This window comes from Anguilla rostrata, chromosome 5 (assembly GCF_018555375.3).
Source record: "Anguilla rostrata isolate EN2019 chromosome 5, ASM1855537v3, whole genome shotgun sequence".
Lineage (NCBI taxonomy): Eukaryota > Metazoa > Chordata > Actinopteri > Anguilliformes > Anguillidae > Anguilla > Anguilla rostrata.
This window is the reverse complement of record NC_057937.1, coordinates 45288762-45311554: the sequence shown is the minus strand read 5'-3', so window position 1 is coordinate 45311554 and position 22793 is coordinate 45288762. Positions and strand designations below refer to the sequence as shown.

Here is a 22793-nt window from a genome sequence, read left to right as displayed (position 1 = left end):
GAAGACACTAGTCAGTTGCGTAGGTTTGCATCTTGAGATGTTTAACTAAACCTGATATGTCAGTTTATGAACCAGTCTGCTTTTGTATGGCCTTTTCTTTCTCCAAAGGACGTCAATGAGCAAAATAGCCTTCAGCATCCAAAGCTGTATGAACCCGGGCAGCTCAACCTGCTGTTCAACAAGCGCCAGTTCTTCATGTACACGGTGCAAGGGATGTATACCTCCTTTGTGCTCTTCTTTGTCCCCTATGGAGCCTTCTCCTACGCTGTGAGGGATGACGGGTCCGATATCTCTGACCAACAGTCCTTCGCCGTCACCATAGCAACATCCTTAGTGATTGTTGTGAGCGTTCAGGTGAGGAGGGTGCTGTCGAATGACTCAGTGAAAGGGGGGGGGGGGGGAGGAGGGGGGGGCATGAGGCAAGTTAACCAGCATGCGGGTATAAAACGATTCAATGGAACAATGTTGCCTCGCTTGTGGTAGACCAACGAATGACGCATTGCTCGTGCTCCAGCGCATTCTGTGCTTATACTCCTTTGCAAAACAGACCTTGTCTCCATAGTGATTGAGGCATTTATATTCTCACTGCTGGGACTTGACATTTATCCATGCTACCTAGTTCATCATCGGCTAGTAATATCTAATGGCCACTGAATCCATATCAATATCCATTTGATATAATAGTGCAGAAGCTGTTATGTTATTTGGTGGAAGGCATGCAACCAGCTTTGTAATACATTCTGTGAATTGGAGACATTAGCGTGTTAGATGGAACACACTTGATTTGAAATTGTATTTTAAAAAGAAACATTTCAATAAAGGTAAATGATGGCTAAATATTTTGGGACAGCCTCATGCACATGCTCTGAAGGTCCATATGGACATTCAGTTTTTTTTACAGGGAGATATAAATTAAGAGCCATTCATCACTCATGCATTAGAGAGGGTGAATTCACATTATTGCAAAAGGAAACAGGTTTATTGGCTGTGAAACCAGTTCCTTGCTTTTAAGTTTGCATATTTATTATATGGTCATGTAAGGAATAGCAAGTTTAGATTTTTAGCAAAGCCTTGCTTTTAGAGAATGGTGGCTCTGCTAGTATTGATTCATAATTTAGTCTGAAATCAAATCTAACTGGGACAGACTGTGGAAGAAAGCTAGTGTTTATATATATTATATATACTATATATATATATATATATATATATATATATATATATATATTTTTTTTTTTTTTTTTTTTTGCATTCTTTTATTGTGAAAATTTTATTTTTCTGTTAGCTGAATAGGATTAATAAGAAAAAAGTATCAGGAATCGTGAGTATCAAAGCATGTTTAAATTCACTGCAATGCAGGTGAGGAAAGCTAGAATTCAATTCGCCAAGAAGTCAAAATGAGGTCATAAAAATAGGTTTTGAGCTTTTTCCTGTTGCTTTTATTTCGGTATACCATTTATAGGAACCCATTTCCTGGCTATTTTCATATAGAACACTTTTGAAAATATAAGCTATAGAATATTTCAGAGATCTCTTTTTGTTTACTTTCTGAAGCATGTTTCTTTCAAAAAAAGCATATGGGGATCCTCCTTTGTATGCCATCTTGTGGCCAAAGTAAGCAATTCAGTAATATTAGATGCTGTCTCCTGTAAAGGTGACTAAAATCTTATAAATGGATCATTATATCTTCTAAAAATGTGTCCGATTGGATTTCAGATTGGGCTGGACACACATTATTGGACAGCTGTGAACCACTTCTACGTATGGGGTAGCCTTGCAGTCTACTTTGCCATATTGTTTGCTATGCACAGTGATGGTATATTTGGTATATTCCCAAGCCATTTCCCTTTCATTGGTAAGTCTGCGTCAACAGTGCCTGTGTTGTTTGCTTTTTACTCTCTCTTAACTAAAACCATACCTGGTTCAAGAATACAAATCATGTTTCATAATTTCTGACCTGCTAGAGATTATTATAATTATCATAAAAATATGCTTTCAGATGCATTTGAATCCCTGTTAATCAAGAGATGGACTGCTCCTTAGTGCGGTGTGTTCAGTTCCAATTCTTTTTAAACAGCAGGTGTGTTCATAAATTTCAGGCACTGCACGGAACTGCCTGTCCCAGAAGAGTGTGTGGCTGGTCATCCTTCTCACCACAGTGGTATGTGTGGTACCGGTGGTGGCAGTCCGATTCCTAAGGGCAGATCTCTATCCCACCTTAACAGACAAGGTATAGTGCACTCCCAGATTTATCTCTGTGTCCACAGAGGAAATTAAGTTGTTATTTGCAGAGAGGCAATTATAAACATCTCCTGTCAGGCCCTGGTGCCCACGCATTTATGGTAAAGGCAGTTGAGCGTAAAACCAGAAAATGTATATAATTCAAGTTCAAACAAGCAGCTATTAGCGTATAGCTGGCACATTTACAGTTTCTGGCTAATAACACAGCAGCTGCAGCAGGCATGATTGCTGTGCTCACACGTGTAGAAAACAAAATTATTTATGACAGAGAGACCATGGAAAAACATGAAACCATTTAAATTGTTATTATTAGAAACACAGGCTTTGACAGTAATGGTGAAGCATTGTTTACTAATTTATTTAGAGAATACTAAAAAAAAGGTGTAAATGTATCGGTCATTTCATGGTTCGTTGATAGGCTGGTTATGTCTGCTTTGCAGGTTCGTCTCCTACAGCGTGCCAGCAGGAGGCAGCGTCCTCAGGAACAGAATCTGAAGCGCGTGCGGCGGACCAGCTCACGCCGCTCTGCGTACGCCTTCGCCCACCAGGAGGGCTACGGAGAACTCATCACCTCGGGCAAGAACATGAAGGTCGCTGGCCCCGCCCCTGCTCCGCCCGCAGCGAAGATACAGAACAGCACCAGCTGGATCGAGAACCTGCTGAAGAAGAGAAGTGACATCACCGGTGCCTCCTCAGAGCCACAGAGCAACGTCACAGAGACAAATGGTACAGAGAAGACCAGAACTGAACTGCACAGAGACTGAAGGAAGCCACATCCAAACATGGCAGCGCAAGCTGAGGGAGCAGACCAAAACAGTTGCTATGAAACAAAGTAGACCAAAACACTGCAGTACAGAGACCCAAACAAAGGAAAAAACTGACCCAGTTTGAGGAAGGAGACTGGACCCAAACACAGCAGCATAGGCAGTTGGGGAACATATCAGACCAAACACAGTAGGAAATGACAGAATAAACAGGACTGTAATGCAAGTGCTCTAACATGCAGGACTGTCAAATAGCCAGAGAATGGAAGGGAACAGACGAGACCATGAAGCAGCAGCTCAGTGAAGTAATTCACTTAATGATTGCTTCATTATGTCACTTCCTTTTCAAACATCCCTAGCTATATATGATTATTGTGCCAATGTTCTTGCCTGGTAGCGTTCGATTAAGTAATGATTGATTGGCTGACGTGCATTATTTTGACCAGAATATATTTACCAGAAAATGTTTATTTTGAGGCTGCATTGGTGTTCACTTTACAGAATGTGGCCACAGAAGAAAGACTGCTGTAAATATTGTGGCTTTCTACAGCAGTGCATAAACCGCAATTTGAGCCATTAATGTCATGTTTTACATCCTCCTCTAATTAGTAAAAAAGTTCAGTCATGCTCACTTCTACAGCTTTAAATCAATGTCTGCACTTGACACTTAAAGACTCTTTCTGCAACCCGTGGACTTTGTGAGGAAGACAAATCCCATTGCCACTTGATTATGAATATTGTGTTTCTTTATATTTAAAAAAATATTTTTTACTTCATCAAGCAGGGAGGTTGTGCAATTAAATGTCTCAGTTCCTGAGAGTTCTACAATTAAGCACAGTTTATATTATAACAGGTTGCCTTTATGGTCATTTTGATACCCTAAAATTCACCCTAAAAAAGTCACCTCAGCCTTTTCCAATGTACATTCTTTATGTTGCAATGTGTTACCAATGTGCTAAATGCATATCATGCCAAGTTTTCTTTAGATAATTTCTGGCAGCTTTCCACTTAGTGTGAAATTTTCACATTATAGCATTATGATGATCATTATGAATTTTGCAAAATGCAATGTAATGACAAGTTCAGACGATTGTGGAATGCACAGATAGTACAGTAGCTGACATTTGATACCATTTAGCATTATCATATGGTGGAGGTGGGGGGATAATGTGCCTTTCACTTTTCCTTCTATTAAGGGAAATATTGTATATATATGTATACAAATGTAAATGTACCCTCTTTGGAACAGATATTTCAAGGCTGGCAATTTCATTGACAACGCTTCTACAATGCTAGAAATGTCAACGTGCTGATGGCTGACATCACTGACTGTGCTTAAAATTTAGAGTATGAGTTGCTTTACCCGCAATCTCAACCTTGTGTTCAGAACAGCATTGCAACATCTACTATGTGTGTTTTACATGGACATAATTAGCCATTAAATGCATAGAAACTCTGCTTATAAATGGCGACCTTTAGCATTTGACATTTAGCATTTCATACAGGAATGTTAAAACTGATGAATGTATAAATCACAAATGCTACGAATGTTATTTTACATGTCCACTTTTGTATTGTTCATCATTTGTACATATCTGCATGGATTTTTATATTTATACTGGAAATGTTACTTTTTATAACACAGGAAAATGTGTAAATGTATGTAAATGCATTTGGCTTAATTTATTTAAAATGAAATCACTCCTCTGAGTCTCTGTTTGCATGTGTGTACATATATATTTTAAAGGTATATATTGTGTACAATGACTTGTATTGTAGTCGATATGCACATAAACATTCTTTAAAGAGCTTTTGTAAAGATAGTGGAGGATACCTAGGTAAAATGAGCTGCAGGAGACTTGATTTCATCTCCTAATAGCTACCTTAATATACCCAGATTGTGTGCCTGTTTTATTGCCGAAAACCATTTCTTATGTAAGTTCTTTCTTCCATCATTGTACACATCTTGACAATTGTGTCATGGCCAAATTCACACTGGCTCTTTTTTATTGCATACACTCCTGCTTGCCCCTAGGTGTCTATGTTGCACCACCAACTCGACTGAGTCTGCACCACCTCCAATGGTCCACGTCTTAAATCCACCCATTAGGGGTGATGTTGGCCCTGAGTTTCTCAGTCAGCAACCTTGCTTGTCACCAGTACAGTTTGGGTGCAGCTGCAGTGCTTCTTGTGTGAGTATTCATGAAAAAGAATGAGCTGACTATTTCAACTTGAAGAGAAAAAGGGGAAATGCTGAATAAATGCTGTGGTGAAATGAATATTCAACACTCAGAACATGGTTACCTTCACTGTCAGATACTCAATTGAGATTTTTTCTCTTCCCCGCATTTCATTGTGAATATAAATATAATTATAATTAAATTCAAAATACATTGTGTGAGAATGCTACTGGAGCAGTCTTTTTTATGCCAGATATTAACCTATATTGCACAAGCATTGGTTGAAGCAGCAATTTAAAAACAAATCAATTTACAATTTATAGTGTGATTATAGTGATTATAGTTATAGATTTATCAAAATGGATAGTGAAGAAAAGCCTTTCTGACTTTTAAGCTTAAGCTATTATTCAAATATCCTGCCTATCTGTTAACCTTCCATTCACATTTTAACCTTCCATTCACATTAAACATAAAAAATGACCTCCAAAAGAGGTTACATTTAGCTGCACGTTCAATAAACACACCAATCAAAGCTTGATAACTGATTTTGAACGGATTTAGTGGGGCCGGGATTCAAGAACGTTGTAACAATCTTAATTTCACCAGGGCCATGTCCAAAATAGCTTCCTTGCCTAATATTGAGTGTACAAGTTGCAAGCAAGCTGTATCGGGCACGTACGGCCCAGGAATCGTGGCAGATACGTGTCCACGAGATGGCACCAGTGACAAAAATAAGAAAGTGGAATATTTTTTATTTTAAAAAATTAAAAAATAACCTAGAATGCAAGGTGCATGCCTGAATATTTTACTTGTTGAAGCATTTGTCAGGAGGCATTAAATGAGGTCAGTTTTCTACGTTTGTCAACGCCTTGGAGTTTTAGTTTTTCTGTAGGCTATAGGCATCTAGCCTACTAGAAAAACTACAAATTGATACCATGTGTTTATGATTAGAGTGATGGTCAACGTTTGATTTTGGTTATCTGCATATTTTTGAAGATTAAAATGCAATTCTGAATACATAATTTTTCATTGCAAACATAATCTGCTCTTTGTTTTGTTTACATGACGTTTTAAATTATTAAAATGACTTTCGTTCCACAGGCTAGTTCAATCAAGCTAATCCACTGCTGTCCGAATGAGACATACACTATGTCGCACATTTAGCACGCGTGACATACCCCAGCAATCACGTGATCTTCTATTTATATCGGATAAAGCTGTGATATTGAAACTGTTAAGGCGCCCGCCTCGGCTTGAAGGTCATTTTGACCGCAAAATTATGTGAAATTATACTTGTCCGTGGGAAATAATTTGAAAATAGCAGAGGAGGCGCGCGATCAAGGTTAGTTCGATTCTGGAAAAGTTTGTTGCTTTTTGTGACTGCTTTACTTGTCTGAATGTCGTGCAAGAACTTTAAAGGACCTGCTTCATATTTCAACCCTGCAAGAGCACAATGCAGATGAGTACTGATAGAAATGCGCCTTACTAGATTTCTGTTTTTTTAAATCGTAAATACACTTTTTTTCGGTGAGGCTGGTCAGTGGTTATTACTAAAATATAGTTAATGTTTTTATTGGTGGAATGGATTCAATTATTAAAAAGGAGTACACTTTGCTGCTTTGACACAATCCTGTGTTTAAATGTGTTTTTCATCACTGGTTTCATAGCACATTGCTGGTAAAGTGTTAATCTACTCTAAAAAGTTTTTTTCTTCTTCCAGTTATTCACTTAGATTTTTGTCTTTATTTTTGCTCAGCACCCAATACAATAATTGAAGATATGGTCTGTCTCAGTAGTTCATTCTGAAGTTGTGTAGTTTCTTGGCAGAGTCTGTGCTGTGGTCACATTTCCAGTTCTCGCGATGCTGAGTAATTCCAGCCGGGAATTTGTTGTGTGTCCCACAGAGCTTTAATGTCACACTGCTGTTCCTGGGCCCAGTAGTCCAGCGTGTGCAGGTAGACCACAGGGTTCTTTGTTTGAGTACAATGCCTGTACTTGACATCCGATTGCCAGCGTAGAATTTAACGCTACCTTTGTTCCACCTTTTCAGGTCACCTGGACTAGAGAAACAGGGCTGTCTCACAAGTCATGTCTCTCCTCCTTCGCTGCGTCTCCAGCTGCTCTGTGCCCTTGCTCCAGCAAGGTGCACTGTGGAAGACACCTGGAAGAAGGTGCTTTAGGTCTTTTCCTGTCCTGTGGAACGAACAGGTTTCCAAAGGTATGTGACTCCTAATATGCTACCACACTTGTTGGCATTTGCAGTGTACAGTTAAGTGTTTTTTTTTTTCTTCAGAGATGATTTGTGTTTCTCTAACAACAAATGGGGTCTAATTTCAAGATTTTTTTTTCCATTGCTGTGAAGAGGTCATGACCATCTCTATATAGATGTATAGACTATAGATGGAAATCATTAAAGAAGTGAAGGGAGAGGGGTTATCTGGCTTTTATTGCGTGTAAGGCTAATGAGAAACAGTGGCATTATCCCCCCTGAGAGCCGGAACAGTACGTTCTGTGTTTACCTGAGTTTTAACTCCAGAGAGGTCAGATAAAGGTGAAATGTGTTTTCTGTGCTTTGGCTGTTTGCGCTCGGTCACAGTACTTTCGCAATGTCACAGGCCCCCTGACGTGAGCTGCCGTGCTTTTGGTGTCCGTTATTTTACTGCCGTTCAGTGAAGTTTGAAAATTACTTGTGCATGCAGAGTCTGTGAGCTAAATGGTCATGCTGTGCAGGCCTGTGCATGGTAGGGGACTGGCACTTTGCCAAGCAGCTGCTAATAATGTCTTGCTGCACTTGGAAGTCACCATGCCAATTATGGAGAGATATGTGAAACTGGACTCTGACTGGAACATTTCAGACCTGGCTGGATGCGGCCTGTAGTTCTTTGAGTCAGCCTATGAATCATCTGTTTTCTTTTCCTTGAGGCTCTTAAGAGGTAGAGGAAAACAAACAAAAAAAACAACTTTTAATACACCTTTTTTTATTGGTCCCCTATTTGGAATGCAGAATTCTAATTCTGTGTTCGTATAATTGCTGCAAATTCCAACAGTGTAGCACGGCACACACTATCACATTCTTCTTTAGAAATGTGTAGAGTCATTTGTAGCTCATTTGCATGCTGTTTTTCGTTCCACCTTCACCTGCAATCCCATAATTTTAATAAGATGTAAATTTTTCTTAATTTGGCACTTTTCATGTTTATAGGGATTATTTACCCTCTTAAGCCACATTATGTTAGTAATAGCCATGCATGCTATTAAGTCCTGTATTCATATGGTGTTGAACTGTAAACAACTGTATTAAAAAAAGGTAGCAATTTTTACACTGATTAAAAATTCCAGAGGGGAATCAATAGACATGTTTTTACGTAAATCTTTTTATTTTTCCCCCTTCAACATATTAACATGATTCAGGTTTGCTCGTTATCACTTTTTCTGTCTTTGAATTCTTCATTATCTACCAAATTGTTAGTTTTAGGGGCCAGGTGTCCACAGTCTTTAATTTCATCAGTTAAATAATTTTGTTACCTCTTTTTATGCAGTTGTTTGCAATATAGCCCAACAAGCATAATGAGAACATCAGACTTTTATTATTCATGAAATGCATAGCTTTTTCTGACAATGCAACTTAAGAGGGCAAATAATCCCTTGAAACATGAAAAGCACCAAATTAAGAAATTAACAGCTTGTTAAAATCATGGGATTGCAATTGGGGTTGGAACAAAAACCAACATGTACAGAGGGTCCCCTAATCAGAGTATGAATGCAACTGCAGTAGGTGATGGCAGGTTCTAGGCAACTGATTGGGTAGCTTCTGGGTGATGATTTGGGGACAACCTAACAACTGACCCACCCCCTCTCCCTGGGCCACAGTCTGGCTAATTGCATGCCTCCACAGAGGTCTCTTTATCACATTTGGATTTAATCGGGGCTGTTGGGGACCTGATGCTGCATTGAGAGCTCATGCATTAATTTGATGTTCCACCCAGAAGCCCCATGCCCCCTTCTGTAGAGTTGCTCCTTAATTTATGCATGACCTATTAATGGTATTTAAGGTACTGATAACTGCCGTGCTTGAGCATGCTCCTCTGATTTCCTAGGTGTGCTCTACAAAGACGTAGTTGTTGGCGTCCCCAAGGAGATCTACAAAAATGAGCGGAGAGTGGCGGTGTCCCCGGCTGGAGTGCAGGCCCTGGTCAAGCAGGGCTTCATCGTGCAGGTGGAGAGCGGTGCTGGAGATGAGGCCAAGTTCTCAGATGACCAATACAAAGAGGCGGGCGCCAAGATAGCTGACGTGAAGAGTGCCTTTGGCTCGGACCTCATTCTGAAGGCAAGTACCAACTCAGAGTCTGACCTAGTTTATGAAAAATAAGAGACCAAACTATTTATTCGGTCTCGTCTGTCATGTTTGCAGGTTAGAGCACCGACATTTAATGAGGCCCTTGGACTGCATGAAGCTGAACTGCTGAAGCCAAAGTCCACTCTTGTAAGCTTCATCTACCCAGCACAGAACCCTGAGCTCATGGAGCAGCTCGCCAAGCAGCAGTGCACCGTTTTAGCCATGGACCAGGTCCCCAGAGTCACCATTGCCCAGGGATACGATGCCCTGAGCTCCATGGCCAACATAGCAGGGTATGGCACCATTTACCTACGAAAGATAGCAGAAAAGATTCCTGTAACATGTACTGCTCAATATAAAGAACATGCCTGGCTGCCCACTGTTATTTGCCTGAGGTGCAAATGGCCCGGTCTGTTTGCACTTGTTAGTGCTCCCGATCAGGGTTTCACTCAGCAGGGTATCCTCAGCCTCATTGCTCGTTAGCAACTCTTCTGGTTGAGGTGTCTGCCATCTGCCTGTGCCAGTTGTGTTGGGTGTGCAGTTGTCTGAGGCAATATCTGTGCAGTGATGACTGACAGTGTGTGAGTATGCACTCAGAGAATTGCAGGACCTTGTTGTGGCAATGTTGGATAGTTGTGATTGGACATTTGATATTGGGGTGGGGGGGATTTTTTTAAATGGCAGATTTAAGACCACAAGCATTATTTTCCAAAATAGAAATCGGAATTCAATATTCTCTTGTATCACAATCTGAAAATAACATTTTTTCAAATTTGTGGCAAATGTGAATGAGAATATTTGAGTTGCGTTATTGATTTACATAGGTCAAAGAAAGAACCCAGCTGGAGAAATGCATATGACAAAATATTGTCTTTTTTATACAGAGAAGGGGTTGCTCCAGAAAAAATGTATCACTAATGTTTTCCTAATCTGAGGAATTTTTTGTTAGAAAGGTTGTAATTTTCAACTTCCATCAAGAACTTGTCATTTATGTGGCGAGAACCACCACAGAATAGTCTTAAGTTTTGCTTGGTTTCATGTGGAAGTGATTTGTATGTCTGACAAACAGAAATGATATGTTCTATGATTGGTCTTGACTTTCAGATACAAGGCTGTTGTGTTGGCTGCGAATCATTTTGGAAGATTTTTCACTGGCCAGATAACTGCTGCTGGGAAGGTTCCTCCAGCCAAGGTACAGAATCAGTCTGACTTGCATATGAACCCATGTAGGAAACTGTCCAAAATTGCAGTACACCAAACTGCTGCAATGTAGGTCTGAAACCACCAAACACACCTTGGGGTTCTGCTTTGAAATTAGCACACCATTTTAATTTATGCACCTTTTTATAGATTTGAAATGTACAGAGCTATGAAATGGTCTTAATTTGATAATGGAAACAAGTTCCCCAGACAGAACAACTAAACAGTCCCTTCTAGTGGATGACCCAATGAGTTTATTGCTTAAAAAATTTCCACAGGTCTTGGTGATTGGCGGAGGAGTGGCAGGTCTTGCTGCAGCAGGGGCAGCAAAGTCAATGGGAGCCATAGTCAGAGGGTTTGATACCAGGTACCTAAAATCCTTATTTTACTTAAGTTACAGTTAGGTGATGACTGTCATCCTGAATGTAGATCTGATGGTGTGATGTGTTGCCTGCTGACAGGCCAGCTGCTCTGGAACAGTTCAAGTCCTTCGGTGCGGAACCTTTGGAGGTAGAGGTGGCGGAGTCTGGAGAGGGAGTGGGTGGCTATGCGAAGGAGATGTCCAAGGAGTTTATCGAGGCAGAGATGGCGCTGTTTGCCAGGCAATGCAAGGAAGTGGACATTCTCATCAGCACTGCTCTCATTCCAGGTCAGCACCTGCCCATGTTCCTCTATGCCCTTCTGCCCAGTAGCCTTGCATGCTAATGTCCCCTTCCCCTTACCAGGCAAGAGAGCCCCCATCCTCATCAAGACGGACATGGTGGAGTCCATGAAGGATGGCTCTGTGGTGGTCGACCTGGCTGCTGAAGCTGGGGGCAACATTGAGACCACCAAACCTGGAGACTTGTATGTTCACAAGGTGAGTATTTGGAGCGCACGTCCATCCAGTTTGAAGCCTCGTCTTTGAATTTACATTCAGCTTCACATTGGATATGAACCAACCTTACCCTGGTGGGGCACAATGCTTGCAGACTTTCTGGAACTGCAGTTCCCTGAACTCCCCTGATTTTATTTTTTCCTCGAGTATTAATGGTTTAAAGAGTGCTGTAGAACCTACTGGGCTTCAGACCATCTCGTGTTTGTTTTCTTTCAAGAGAGGACAAAGATTACCTTTTGTACTTTTGATAAAGAGAAATGATGATGACATTTGGCACAGTACAATGCTACTGTGTATTTTAATTTGGTTGGGTTTATTCTCACCATTATTTTGACTGTTCTGTGGAAGTCCTAGTTGAGCATAAATGATTTTATTTTTGTCCATGTCGTCTGGTTTTCCTCAGGGGGTGACGCATATTGGGTACACTGATCTCCCCAGCAGGATGGCCACCCAGGCCAGCACTCTGTATTCTAACAATATCCTGAAGTTGCTGAAAGCCATCAGCCCTGACAAGGAATACTTTTTCTTTGAGCCCAAAGATGAGTTTGATTACGGGACAATGGACCATGTCATTCGGGGAACTATGGTCATGCAGGTTGGTCTTCTGTTCTTTGCCACCAGAAGGTGATATCCCCCATATGAAGGAATGAATTTGATTGTCCTTGATGCTCTTGGTGATTTCCTTTTGGTTCTGATGAAGCAGAGCTGCACAATCAGTCCAAGCCTCCAGTCCACCAAACCTGCCTGACATTGTTCACATGAGGGTTACTGCGGCACGCTCGTGTCATACAAGTTCAAGGAATGTGTGGATTTGATATTTAATACCATGTTTCTTATTATACATATTTTTCTTTTTACAATTTGTTAGTTGCACGCTTAAGACAAAATACGGAACAGGTTTCTTGCATGAGAATGTCAACTTATCCTGTTACACAAGCCAAAAGTCAGGAGACTCGTCATTTAAAAAAAATGTTTTCCTGGTTTTCTACAATGTTTCTTAACACACACAAGGCTATTTCAATTGGCTGTTTACATTTGATTTCTCATGCATATTGAGTGCTACGTCTGTAATAGTGTTTAAAGATAGCATGTGTATTTTGTTATATGGGGGTTTTTCTTTGGCGTGATAAAATACAAAAAATGCAAGAAAACCAAGAAGGCCGTGAAGAGGGAATTTTCCTTTATAGCCTATTATGCATGTCATTCACAGGACATGTCCAATAATAACTGTTCAGTTGTGAAAATGTAACTTTTTCTTCATGCTTTAGGAAGGAAAGAATCTTTTCCCGTCTCCGCTCCCCAAAACCTCCCCACCTGCCGCTCCTGCCAAACAGAAAACGATCGCTGAAATTGAAGCTGAGAAACTGAAGGAAATCTCCCCTTTCAGACGAACCATGACTTCTGCCGGAGTTTACACAGCAGGTCAGAGATGATGACCAGCATCGTATGCCAAAAAATAGATTGCTTTGGTGATTTCCTGAGAAACTAAAACTACATACATGAAGATATTGAAATGTACATGTCATTATGATCGCAGTAAAGGAAATGGTTCACTTTCTGTAGTTTTTAAATATTATTTTAGCTTTATATGCATGCTTTCGACTGTCAGTTTTGTGTGTGATAGACATTTTAGATACTTCTAGAAATTCCTGAGGACCTTTTTTGTGCACAACAAAAATGCATTGTGCACAAAAAAACGGAATCTTCAGATGCAGATTACGTAGCCCAGTCTCAGGTCCCTATGGCTGCACAAGGCACAACTTCCCACTCCATGTTGACTACGACCATGTTGGTTGAGTCTGAACTGCAGTCAACAGTTGTAATTGAGGCCATCACTTGTGGTACTCAAAGTGACCAGTGTACCATCTTCTCTTTCTCTCCCAGGCCTCTCTGGGGTTCTTGGCCTTGGCATCGCCTCTCCTAATGCTGCCTTCACCCAGATGGTCACCACATTTGGGCTGGCGGGGCTTGTGGGATACCACACGGTGTGGGGCGTCACTCCAGCCCTTCACTCCCCACTCATGTCTGTCACCAATGCCATTTCAGGTTAGTGTTTCATCATCTGTCTGCAGCCTTCCTGACACCAGCCATGCTCACCTTATCTTCCTGTTGCCAGGTAATATCAAGGTGTGCGTGTGCGTGGCTGCAAGTGGGAGAGCAAGAGATTTGTTGTTTGATGTTGAATGTATATGTGTGCATGAAAGAGACACTATGCATATATGCTCGTTATGCATGTTTATCTTTGATTTCCTTTGATCTCCACAGGTCTGACTGCAGTGGGAGGTTTAGTGCTGATGGGTGGTGGTCTTACCCCTGCCAGCCTCCCTCAAACACTGGCCCTGCTGGCTGCATTTGTGTCTTCCATTAACATTGCAGGTAGAGCCTATCCCTCTCCTCCACATATTACCAATGTTGTACACATTCTTATGATTGAATATTTATTAAGGAACGTGCTTTTCTATTGTAGCACAGTGTTTCTACTCCTATTGCATTGTCTTTTTGCATCCGTGATTTACCTGCATGTGTTGGTATTTTCCTGTAGGTGGCTTCCTTATCACACAAAGAATGCTTGACATGTTCAAGCGTCCCACAGACCCTCCAGAGTACAACTACCTGTATGCCTTACCTGGCGCTGTCTTTGTTGGGGGGTATGGGGCGTCTCTTGCCAGTGGCTACACCATTGAACAGGTGAGAAATAGCACCTTTTTAGTATTGAAATGGACTAATGAAATTTCAATTTCATTTGCCTACTGCACATGAATGAATATTGCCATTGGAAGACAATGGAAGAACATCAGCTGTAAGACAGGGTTGTCATTCACATTTCTATCAGGTTTAGGTTCTTGCTCTAGCATAACCTGTCTTGGGATACTATCAATTGATTTACTTGAAACAATAACATTGAATGCCTAATTGTGTCTACTCTTCAATACAAAACATTTTGTTTGGAGTGAGAGATTCAAACACTTGCCAGTGGTAATGGCTTTTGATGGGTGTGGAATGAATGTGTTTCTATGGTAGTCTGCCAGCACAGGTGGTCACCTAGTCATGTGTTTACAGATGATGTACTTGGGCTCCGGGTTGTGCTGTGTGGGCGCTCTGGCAGGGCTGTCTGCTCAGCGCACCTCCAGGCTAGGCAATTCCCTTGGCATGATTGGCGTAGCAGGAGGCATTGCTGCAACCCTGGGCAGCCTCAAACCTTCTCCTGAGCTGCTGTCTCAGATGTCACTGGCCATGGCCAGTGGTGGCACTTTAGGTGAGTCCAACAGCCAATCACTAACATGCATGTTGGAACTTTCAAGACATTTCCTGGTCGCATGAAAAATGCCTAAAAGTACAAGGCTGTTACTGATGGAACGTTTACCTTATTGGAATGATGAACGCAAGCTCTTAAATGAACAGCTTTAAACAAAATGGCACAAAAAGGCCAGGCTCAGCAGTGGCCCACCCACTGATCAGAAACCGCTTGTAAATTTGGTACTAATAGTTCTGCCTATGTATATATCATTTTATTTAATTTTTAAAGCAATGTTATTCCCAAAGTCAGACTGGTATGTACTTTTTGATTAGATGGAGGTAGAAGATCTGGCCCTGGGGTTATGCTAACATGGGGTAATTTTATGTACAGTAGGCACACTGGAAGTTTGCAAGTTACTTTAAATGAAAAGCACCAGACAGAATGATCTTCTTGCAGTAAATAAAGATAAGGCTGTCCCCACCGTAATGTGCTTTTAAAAGCAGTACTCCTCATCTGTTAAACAAAACACAAGCTTGTAAGGATTCAAAGCTTTGAAGTTAATTCCACAAAGTTTATGCTGTTTGAATTCTTTAAACTACTTCAAATTGCTCATATTTTAACATTAATCATCTGGTTTACATGGTTGTGGTTTTGTTATGATGAACGATGGTTAAATTCCCTCTCAAATGTTGTCAGCTGGCAGACATCATCAATTGTTTATAGATGTCTTCAGACTGTTAATTCTGTGGCTGCATTTTTTGCACTATTAAATTTGTGTCAATTTTAAATGTTGCATAGCGTGCCTTGAGCTCTTTATGCTGGTTTTTGACATCAGGTCCCAAATACAGTGCTGTCCATAAATATCTGGACAGCGACAATTTTTGTTTTGGCTCTTCACTCCAGCACATTGGATTTGAAGAAAAAGTGTGAGTATGAGGTTGAAGTACAGACTGTCGGCTTTAATTTGAGGGTATTTACATCCATATCGGGTGATGCATGTAGGAATTGCAATCCCAAAAATTGTCACTGTCCAAATACTTATGGACTGCACTGTATATAACTGCTAATTAATTACAGCAATTGTATTTGTATATTATTCAGGTCATATGTTTCTAGATCATGCAGTATACTATATGAACAGGCCTATATATAAATTGGTGTGAGGCTTCCTCGCTTTCATGCAACTTATCAAAGTAAGTTTTCTTTGGCATAGTTTGGTTGACCACTGTTGCCTTTGCTTTGTGTTGCCAGGTCTTACCATTGCCAAACGGATTGAGATCACAGACCTGCCGCAGTTGGTGGCTGCCTTCCACAGCCTGGTAGGCCTGGCGGCCGTGCTGACCTGCGTTGCTGAGTACATGATCGAGTACCCCCACTTAGACATGCACCCTGCCGCCAACGTGGTGAAGTCCGTAGCCTACCTGGGCACCTATATTGGGGGCGTCACCTTCAGTGGCTCGCTAGTGGCCTACGGCAAGCTGCAAGGTATAGCTCTGCCCCCTTGTCGGGCCTCTTTGCTGACATAACTAGGACCAATCAGAATTGAACAGGTTTGTCGGGTTTGTCTAGACAGGGGTTGGCCACAATTTTAATGACATTTCATTTCACCAAAACAAAATTTTAAAAGCAGGCACTGTGATCCCATTGATTTCTGTGTAGTGTTAAGTGCTAGCACAAATGTAAAAGTAAAAAAAATCCAAAGTAACATCAGTGAACTGTCGATGCACTTTTGAAATGATTAGATAGTGTTATCTACTGTAATCTTGTATATTTCCTTTTTAAATTACCCGTTAAAGTGAACCCAGACGCCAATTGTTTTGTTTGCGTGTGGAACGCCCATTGTGATTACATTGCGGGCAGAACATTCAACCTCCCTGCCCCTGTTTGGGATACAGATACTTTTGTTGGCTGAACTGATAGAGCTGTCTCGGCATACCTCCATTACGTTGGAAATCAACTGTCTTGTTGACTGGAAAGGCCTGTTTTTGCAGAAACCCAGAGAGGAAGAGCATGTATTTATGAAATGAAATGGCTGGCCTGAGGGGGGCATTCCTGTAGAATCAGGGACACTCCAGTACAAATGAACAAATGGCCTCTCTGGAATGCCTGTGAGGTATTCCGTTGACATTGATCATTTTAATAAGAGTATCGGGTTCAACTGACTCATTTTGCCATGATAGTTCTGGTGGGCAAAGCTCCCTTAGCCTAAATTGTTATGTCCTCTTCAATTGCCTGACCGGGGGTGTGATGCTGAAGGGTGAAACCGCACGGAGATGGCAGCACTCATCTGCTGGCCTTCTACAGCGTGCTGATAATGCGCAGCAGGCCTTGTGGCAACTCGCCCTGCCAAAGCTGTCATCTGTTATCGGTTCACATTCCCCCTCAATCTATTTCAGTTGGTCCTCAGGGACGTGCACTTACCTCGTTGGAAGCTTTCGCACTCTTTGTCCTCAAAACTGTGGATTGGATATCCTGACCACTGTCTCCAGCCAGTTATTCAGGGGCTGTCTGGTCTAAGAGACCATAACAAAGATGAGTGACATTACATTAGAGTGTGTTCTGATCATGGCTTAGCTGGTAGTTTTATCTTCAGAACTGCATATTTAATTTACTTTAAACGTCCATCCTCTTGGACCAGGAAAGAATGCATAGCGTCCATGCTGATGAATGCCTTTTGCCCTTGTTAACGTGCTAATGTGGTGACTGAGTTCTGTCTGCTTGTTTTCTTCCAGGCATCCTGAACTCCGCTCCACTGCTCCTGCCTGGCCGACACGCAATGAACGCTGGGCTAATGGCGGCCTCCGTGGGGGGCTTGGTGCCCTTCATGCTGACTGACAGCTATACCACTGGCATGGGCTGTCTGTTGGGTGTCTCTGGGCTCTCAACTATCATGGTAAGAGGTGATACTCAGGGTTCTGAGTCACTCGACTAGTCTTTCATATAACGTCACAAAAATCATGCCCTGAGCTTCTAAGCTTGTACACATACTTGCAGTAGTGCCATTGTGACTTGCCGTATGTACCTCAACCAGTAGACTTTGTTTAGAGTGAGTGAAAGAATGCTTCAGTTTTAGACTGTCTGCTCAGTGTGCTGTCGGCAGGATGGGTTCCTCAGTTTGTGTGTGGTCTACAGGGTGTGACTCTGACTGCAGCCATCGGGGGTGCTGACATGCCTGTGGTCATCACCGTACTCAACAGCTACTCGGGCTGGGCACTGTGTGCCGAGGGCTTCCTGCTGGACAACAACCTTATGACTATTGTTGGTGCTCTGATCGGCTCCTCTGGTGCCATTCTGTCCTACATTATGTGCGTGGTGAGTGGACACCAGAAGCATGGCGACTCTAGCCAGTCCAGAGTCTGATTTCATTATGTGCTATTTAGTGTAAATGGACTGGGTCAGCTGGTTTTCTGTTTTTCGCCAGGCCATGAATCGGTCCCTGCCCAATGTGATCCTGGGCGGTTACGGGACAACATCCACAGCAGGAGGAAAGCCCATGGAGATCGTGGGGACCCACACAGAGGTCAATGTGGAGCAGTCAATTGAGATGATTAAAGAGGCCAACAGCATCATCATCACGCCAGGTAGGAGCAGTACCACCAGACACACCAAGTTTTCTCCCCCAATGACATCACATCATGTTACCTTACCTTAGCAGGTACTCCTATCAAGAACTATAATAGTTGAGAATATCATTGTTACTCTCAGTAATACAACTGGGCTATGTCACCAAGAAGGTATAGAAGGCCCATTTCTGATAAAATATCATGCAGTTATTTGAACAAACTAACAGTATTGCAAGAAAGTGAATTCTGCTAACCTGTTTTTACATAGCTATACCTATAGCATTACTATCCCAGAAGGAAATGCAAGAAGGAAGAAAAGTAAATGACTAAGGATCAGGGGAGCCATGTTTAAGTCTGGGTAGGGTCTCTGCTGTCTTGACTGCTGTGGTAACCTGTCGAATTCCAAACACCATCAAAGGGGCTAGCGTACCACCCAATAATAATCCAGACCATTAGTCTCTGTGCTTCATGCCATTGTTTTGGTTCGTGAAGATTAGGTCATTTAAGATGTGGCAATAGAATTTGTGTTAAGGGAGGTAAAATGCAGATTGTGTGTTGGACTCTTTACTGTACAACACAGTAATATTATGTTGAAAAAAAGCGTTGTATATTCTCATAAAACAGTCAAAATATTTCTACTATATTCATTTGCACAGGAAATTGCAACCAATATGCAACTTATGACCAACTGCAGATTCAGACATTTTACTACTTTCAATCAAAAAAACCAGCTTGTTATAACAAATAATTTTAGCACTTGTCTTTATTCTAGCTGTGCTTTACAAGTAGGATTAGTCAAATGCATATCTGAGAATGTAAAACAAAGAACTTGTCAGCCACTAGATGGTGGCATTTTTTTAATTTATGAAAATCTACGCTCACAAACTTCAGGGACGAGACGCACTTGTGAACCATCATCAGTGTACTGCTTTCGGACTAGACTGGGCAAGGCAAGGTTGCTAAATCAAGTGTTTGTAGGATCTTGTATACACACAAAGCCATGCGAATTGGAAGCGTATGCTGTTCTCAGTATTGAGCAGCTGCCTGCAAGGGAAGACTGTGCTTCTCTCCAGGTCTGTTATCTTGTTCAGTCGGCGCCGTCAGCAGCGGAGAGACATCGGAAGCCAGGAGGCCCACACCAGGCCTGAAGACACCGAACGGAACACATGGCTTGCGTTTGTTTTTCTTTCCCTTGTTTGTAGCAGCGCTGAGAAACAGCAGGGTTGGCTCAGAGTGTTGAATCAATTACCGAAGGGAGTGGGGAGGAAACCCACAAAGGCAACCGCACAGTTTCTGTGTTTTCATGGAAAGCACTTCAGCCGACCACAAGAAGCCAATTAGAAACACTAATAGAGAAACTGAAGGGAATAGGATACGGATGCCTGCGGGTCAGAAGTTGGAAGGTTTCGCTGTCCCAATGGGATCTCCTTCAGTATTTAATGCATCGCCCCCACAGCAGGGATCAGTGACCCCCTTTACCCTCTCCAGATATCTGACAGCAGAGGTCAGATAGACAGGAGGAGTGGACGGCAACTCGCACGCACACTTGCACAACAGCAGAATTCCTTCACATTAAGACCCTGGGGAAATGGAAGCTGTAGACAAATGTTCCAAGAGCTTCCTTTATTGCCGATTTATTCATCTGGTGTCAGAAGCATTTTGAGGTCATTTTGTGAATTTGGTGTGCACCTGTACAGCTGTATTCCCATGTTATGGCTATTCACCATCTATAACAATACAGCAGTTATCACAAGAATTCAGTACATTACAGAAAGATCATGTTTAAAAATGTTTAATTAAACATATTTTCAGTGTTTGTCAACTGATATTTCATTATGGGATCCAAATCTTGTTTCTACAGATTTTGCAAAGCACATATCCTCTATAAGCCTCACACAAAGGGATTAAGTACTTGATTTAAAAAGCAAATATTGTGGTTTGAGTACAATATAGTGGGTTATTGTATTTCCCCTGAGCCATTTTGCAGTGTGCCAGGTGAGAGGGTTGTGCTGTGTTCCTCCAGGCTGGGGTCTGTGTGCTGCCAAGGCTCAGTATCCCATTGCTGACATGGTGAAGATGCTACGAGAACAGGGCAAGACTGTCAGGTAGGACTGCTACTGTAAAACCTGGGTACGGGAGTACATTTACATAATTTTGGTTTAATAAGAACATGGACAGAAACTTTTTTTTTTTTTTTGGGTCCAAGGTTCGGTATCCACCCGGTGGCTGGTCGCATGCCAGGTCAGCTGAACGTGCTCCTGGCTGAGGCTGGAGTGCCCTATGATGTTGTACTAGAAATGGATGAGATCAACGAGGATTTCCCAGGTTAAATGCAAAGCATGTTTTTGTTTCATCTCCAGTAAAGTTCATGGGATGAAAATCAGGGGAAAATGTAAACAGGATCACAGAAAATTTCATCTTATTGTAAGAGTTAAATTAAACTTATTATGTCCAGTATAAGCAAATGGAGTGAAATGTAATGTTTTGAGGCCAACTCGGCATTATGTTCACTATATGACCAAAAGTATCTAGACACCCCTTGGTCTAGGGCTGTTTTTCGTGGTTTGAGCTAGGCCCTGTAGTTCTAGTGAAGGCAAATATTAATGCAATGACATTATAGATGATTCTATGCTTCCAAATTTGTGGCAACAGTTTGGGGGAAGGCCCGTTCCTATTTCAGCATGAGAATGCATAGGGGCACACAATGAGGTCCATATAGAAATGGTTTTGTTCGCGATCGGTGTGGAAGACCTTGACTGGCCTGTACAGAGCTCTGACCTCAACCCCAACCAACGCCTTTTAGATCAATTGGAAAACCAACTGCAAGCCAGGCCCAATCAGGGCGTGACCTCACTAATGCTTTACTGGCTGGATGGAAGCAAATCCCTGGAGCAATACTCCAACATATGGTATAAAGTATAAAGCCTTCCTAGAAGAGTGGGGATTGTTCTAGCAGCAAAAGGTGGACCAACTCCATATTAAGTTTCCCATAAGTTTGGATGAGATGTTTTGTCAGATGTCCGCATACTTTTGACCATGTAGTGTATTTAGATATGTGCCTGTCAGACATTGCTGTCTGAACTCTAATTTAAGGTTCTGCAATCAGAGATTTGGCTAATTATTCTTATAAAAACACATTTTCTCAGTCCCTGGGGTTAAAATTCAAAGCTGCCATTTGTCTTTATACAGAAACTGACTTGGCATTGGTTATCGGTGCAAATGACACCGTTAACTCTGCAGCACAAGAAGACCCAAATTCCATTATTGCTGGAATGCCAGTTCTAGAAGTCTGGAAATCCAAACAGGTATGGTATCCTTATCTCCTTTGCATCAAATATAGCATCCATTATGACTAAGCAGAATTCCTGTGTTCTGTATTTTGCTTTCATGACAACTAAATGGTAGCCATAATTTGTTTGCTTCATAGTAATTTTCTTTGTTCTGTGATATGAAAATTTCAAGTACTACACAAAGTATAATTTCCCATTGCATTTGCCGCTTTAGTTTTGGCTTGTGCATTTGGTGCTGCCCTTTTTTATTGTTTAGGATTTGATGTCCTGCTGTGTTTGAGTTTTATTGATATTTAACCTTTTAAAATGTGCCAGATTAGCCCTGTTTTTCCATTAGAAGTTAAAAATTTAAGAGCTCCATTTGCCTCTTCTCAGGTTATTGTGATGAAGCGAACGCTAGGAGTTGGTTACGCTGCTGTGGACAACCCAATTTTTTACAAGCCAAACACAGCCATGCTACTGGGGGATGCCAAGAAAACATGTGATGCGTTGCAGGGTAAAATCAGAGAGGCCTATTACTAGATATAACCCCTGTACACCTTTGTATTTTTTTCTGATCAAATATGTTTATGAATACATAACAGGTCCCATTATGCAGTTTTAAATACAGGAAAATTCATTTTTTCCCCTTACAAACTGGCAAAGATTAAAATGAAATGACAAGATTAAATTGAGGTTGTGGCAATGTGAGGTTGTGATTACCTGATCTGATGAACCTGCTTAATTTATCCAAGTGCATGCACTGATCTGATTTGTAAATAATAATAAAGTCTATTTACTTGTGAGAACAGTACTTGATTCTTTCTTCCATGGTGTTTTTTTTATTATTTATCAAATGCCATTTGGAAGCTCACCTTAGGATGCTTCTGAAGCCATTTTAAATTATATAATTATCCACATATCCTGGGACTAATCTGTGTCCAAGAACACTTTTGGGGGAATTGAAGGAATAGATTCAAACATGTATGGTTAATTCAAGAACTGTACTCTTCAAGTGATGTTCAATAAATCTACAACAGGAGTGGGCCAACCCTGGTCCTGGGGAGCCACAGGGTCTGCTGGTTTTGGTTTTCATTTTAAATACAACAATCACCTAGACCAAAGAAA

The 22793-nt window shown here is 41.5% G+C and overlaps 2 protein-coding genes across 7 annotated transcripts in view; both read left to right on the top strand.

The window, feature by feature from the left end:
• Positions 1-5406, top strand: part of atp8b4 (ATPase phospholipid transporting 8B4) — a 32918-nt gene extending 27512 nt beyond the window's left edge. For all 3 annotated transcript variants that reach the window (XM_064336508.1, XM_064336509.1, XM_064336507.1), the window contains 4 exons: positions 109-354; positions 1714-1852; positions 2097-2227; positions 2679-5406. In XM_064336508.1, coding sequence (XP_064192578.1) covers positions 109-354; positions 1714-1852; positions 2097-2227; positions 2679-3002 — 840 coding nt within the window. In that variant the 3' untranslated portion in view covers positions 3003-5406. The remainder of the gene's footprint in view (positions 1-108; positions 355-1713; positions 1853-2096; positions 2228-2678) is intronic.
• Positions 5407-6368: 962 nt separating this feature from the next.
• On the top strand, positions 6369-22474 carry LOC135255390 (NAD(P) transhydrogenase, mitochondrial-like). Of its 4 annotated transcripts, XM_064336498.1 has the most exons (23): positions 6387-6524; positions 7087-7137; positions 7233-7400; positions 9280-9509; positions 9594-9811; positions 10623-10710; positions 10997-11085; positions 11180-11367; positions 11444-11577; positions 11999-12190; positions 12864-13017; positions 13480-13641; positions 13861-13971; positions 14138-14283; positions 14656-14851; positions 16085-16318; positions 17566-17726; positions 17966-18145; positions 18255-18414; positions 20420-20501; positions 20603-20721; positions 21586-21701; positions 22062-22474. In XM_064336498.1, the coding sequence occupies exons 3-23, from the start codon at positions 7271-7273 to the stop codon at positions 22206-22208; spliced, it is 3237 nt and encodes a 1078-aa protein (XP_064192568.1). In that variant the 5' UTR covers positions 6387-6524; positions 7087-7137; positions 7233-7270; the 3' UTR covers positions 22209-22474. The 4 variants fall into 4 exon arrangements, with proteins under 4 accessions (XP_064192567.1, XP_064192570.1, XP_064192569.1 ...); XM_064336497.1 differs by lacking the exon at positions 7087-7137 and having other exon boundaries at positions 6369-6524; XM_064336500.1 differs by lacking the exons at positions 7087-7137; positions 20420-20501; positions 20603-20721; positions 21586-21701; positions 22062-22474 and adding an exon at positions 19488-20411 and having other exon boundaries at positions 6369-6524.
• The last annotated feature ends 319 nt before the right edge of the window (positions 22475-22793 follow it).